The sequence below is a fragment of the Scatophagus argus genome, chromosome 15 (genome assembly GCF_020382885.2).
Source record: "Scatophagus argus isolate fScaArg1 chromosome 15, fScaArg1.pri, whole genome shotgun sequence".
Taxonomy (NCBI): Eukaryota; Metazoa; Chordata; class Actinopteri; family Scatophagidae; genus Scatophagus; species Scatophagus argus.
This window is the reverse complement of record NC_058507.1, coordinates 22,490,819-22,494,150: the sequence shown is the minus strand read 5'-3', so window position 1 is coordinate 22,494,150 and position 3,332 is coordinate 22,490,819. Positions and strand designations below refer to the sequence as shown.

At 38.1% G+C, this 3,332-nt stretch overlaps 1 protein-coding gene across 1 annotated transcript; it reads right to left on the bottom strand.

Annotated features, from left to right (window-relative positions):
- Window positions 1–817: 817 nt before the first annotated feature.
- LOC124072256 lies at window positions 818–2,490 on the bottom strand. Its single transcript, XM_046413504.1, has 4 exons — window positions 2,225–2,490; window positions 1,947–2,102; window positions 1,586–1,678; window positions 818–1,129 (listed from the first exon to the last, which is right to left on the bottom strand). Exons 1-4 carry the CDS (start codon window positions 2,273–2,275, stop codon window positions 818–820), a joined length of 612 nt encoding a protein of 203 aa, XP_046269460.1. The 5' UTR covers window positions 2,276–2,490.
- Between the last annotated feature and the right edge of the window lie 842 nt (window positions 2,491–3,332).

The following is a 3,332-nucleotide window of genomic DNA, read 5'->3' as shown; positions in this document are numbered from 1 at the left end:
ATGTGGAATGCTGACACAATCTCCTCATTTATCTCAATGAATTATTACTTGTTGAGCAAAAATATTTCAATCATGTTCAGGTGTTGAAAATAATCAAGTTGAATTAACTTATTTGTTTAAGCTACTAATTAGCTGTATGAAAGCGATTTTATCATGTTCAGGATATCCAATTTTCAAATATAACAAACTTGATTTGTTAATGCTAATATTATTTAAACATATTATGTAACTTAAAAGCAACTTTATTATTTCCTTACAAGCCAGGTTAGGTCTCTAACTCTAACCTGATTTGTTAAAGCCTGCAGACATCAGTTTTGTGTTGTGTGCAAATACAAAAATAAAACCAGATAGCTTTGAAAAAACAAAATTTACTTTTCTTTGCAAATCACACACAAAGGGACTTAAGTGCAGTTGCCATACAGTAATTTCAGCATAGAAATACAAAGCTGTAACCATTAGAATATCAGTGCATTCAAAATTACAGTAGTACAACTTACAAAATATTGTAAACTGTGCAGTGCATCATTAAGAGCAAAAATAAAATACCAGTTACCAGTTACAATAAAGTTTTTACTGTAACTCAGTAACCAAATATGCCACAAACTGGCAAGTAAGATCTAGTGTTAAAAAAAAAAACAAAACAATGGTTATATCCCTGTGAATACCATCTTAGGTTGTAGGATACAAAGCAGGCCATCTTGCCCTAAAATCATCCACCATGCCTGACGTTCACAGTCTTGTGAACAGCATCAGATAGATGACATAGATTTGCAAAAAAAAAAGAAAAGAAAAGAGTGCAGTCATCATTTAGTCCAGTTCACTCAGAGAGCCTGTTTTTCAAAGCAAGTGCTTTGTTGGAAAGCTTGCTTGCGTCTAGTTCCATCCAAATCTTTTGGATAACTTCAAAGGTGTAGCGGAGGTCAGCAGGGTAGTTCAGGTTGAGCACATACATCAGCCCAAACAACATAGCAACAGCTAATGCTACATTATCAAGATATTTCAACACCTTGATGCCTTCCAGAACAATGCCAATGTCCTCAATGTTACCACTTGAAGCACATTCTTTGATGATGTAGATCCCAACAGTGGTGTCTGCGATGGCTGCGTTGATGGTGTTGTCATCAAGGCTCTGTATAAAACAGACAAAAGGTAAGTAAGACAGCCAAATCAAAATATTACTATTCAACATAAAACAGTGACACTATAGATCTTGGTAAGGTGAAAGTTTGAATGGAGGCAAATATAAACATTTAATAAAGTGGAAGCATTTTCAGTTCCTTAAGAAACACTTTCAATGCAGTCTCACCCACTTCGTTGCACACAGGATTCTTTCAGTATGTATGCAATTTGAAAAAAAGTCTTGAGAACAGTTTACCTTTTTATGTTCTTTTAGCATCAACAAAAAGCACTGTATAGATTTTTTTTCTGGTATGAAACAGTAAGCCACTGATGATATAAATATATATATATATATATATTTATAATATAAATATTATTTTAATTGATGAATAATATCAGCACAAGTGATCATGAATGAGAATAAGAAGAGTGGGAAAAAAGCAGAAGTACTGATTAATATACATACCACATATTCCCGTAGAAGGTTATCTGGATCTTCGCCCATGTAAACACAGACTCCTTTGATGATACACTCTCGTCCAGCATCTATATCATCACACTGAAAGGACATTTTCTAGATTAGTGTATTAATTCAGCTCATGTACCTTAACTTTACATCGACTGTCCTATAGGTGTACAGTATTTTTCTCGTTTCCTATGATTTCAAGCCTTGCCTTGTACTCCATGGTGGTGGATGATTGGAGGGAATTAGAACAGAAAGAAGAGGTAAAACATAGAAATAGACAACCCCCCCCCCCCCCCAAAAAAAAGGCACCAATTCTTTAAAAATAAAAATTCTAGGACTGTAGGAGGCCTGCAACACTTACAACAGCGATTTGTGCAGCGACTCTTTTGAGCTTTTCCCCTAGCTGTCCTCCTCTCCTTTGGAACAGCCTTATCAGATTGTCGGAGTGGAGGTCTAGCTGAGACAGGAACTTGGACTGAAGCGGAACGGGGGTGATTCTCTTGAATTCAGCGTTGATCTGAAAAAGCACAGAAGATTCAGGGAGAATATCACCATCACACAAAAGCAGAGCAGGACAGTCAAGGAGGGAGATGAAGCACAGACACATGATGTGCTATTAGGTATAGGTAACAGCCTTACCTCACTGACTTCAAACAAAGCAGGCCATCTCAACCTAAAATCTTCCACCATCGGTGCGTCACGAACAATCTCATGTCTTCTATATGCGAAAGTTTTTTTCCATCTTGAGCTTCACAGCCTCTCGGTTGTTCCTCTTCCCAACATCCAAGAGTAAAGCTTTTCGCATGGCTTCTAGACTCTCCTCAGTTTCTGCTGATGGGTATGTTGGGCAAAAATTAACTTCTGCTCTTTTTGCCTTTTTGATGCCAAAGGCTGCGCTGCGCTTTCCCGCAGATTTGTTTTTTAAAGAGTTCATTGTCACTTCTGGGCATCCCAGTTTTCTCAGTTGTGTGCGGTAGTTAGATAGTTTATATTCTAAACTCATCTTCCATCCTCCATATCCAGTACTGTCTGAGTTAGACATGGATGTTTCTTGATGAGACTCTGGGCTACTTGTTCCATCTCCTTATCACTAACATAGACTTTATACTGCACAATTTCCTGCACTAACCCATCAAGGATGGCTGACTTCAACTTGGGATCTGGAATGAGTACAGTGCCATTTTGAATGTAAACTAAACCTGCCTGCTGAAGTTTTAATTCTGCGTCATAGGAGAACTTGGGTACATGAAACACATCTGGCCAGGAGGACCGTGAGCTTGTAGACTCATTTGAGGACAGTATATCTGTATCCACAGGTTGACCTAATGGTGATGAGAGGCCATTTGCTGAGGAAGGACTTGATTCTTGGAGGTGTTGGAATGGAGAACTCTCATGTTGCATTGTGGGCATTGACAAATCAATTACTCGTAGAGTCCCTCTGTCCTCCACCTCTGAAACAGAAGTTAAGTTCATGAACTCATTCCCAAACAACGAGTCCATAAACTGAAGTCTGATGTTTCCCTGAAGGTTGCATTGTTTTTTGACTTCAGCCATAAGGTCTTCAAGAGATTCAGGGACTCCATGTGCAAGACTCAGCCTCTGACAGCTGCCATCAGTCAGTAAGATCTTCACAATCACAGGCATGGTCATCTTCAAAGTCCTTTACTCTGTAGAAACACAAAGAATATTAATCAGACATCAATATAATTTAAAATGTCAAATCCAGTATAAAATATGTTAGTATGGT

What these genes read in the sequence shown, in the direction of transcription:
- LOC124072256 (XM_046413504.1), bottom strand. Translation starts at nt 2,275, where the DNA reads ATGGTGGAAGATTTTAGGTTGAGATGGCCTGCTTTGTTTGAAGTCAGT. An exon ending in TCGCTGCACAAATCGCTGTT is followed by an intron (nt 1,679 to 1,946) that starts GTAAGTGTTGCA and finishes ATGTCCTTTCAG; the next exon opens with TGTGATGATATAGATGCTGG. An exon ending in ACCTTCTACGGGAATATGTG is followed by an intron (nt 1,130 to 1,585) that starts GTATGTATATTA and finishes TGTTTTATACAG; the next exon opens with AGCCTTGATGACAACACCAT.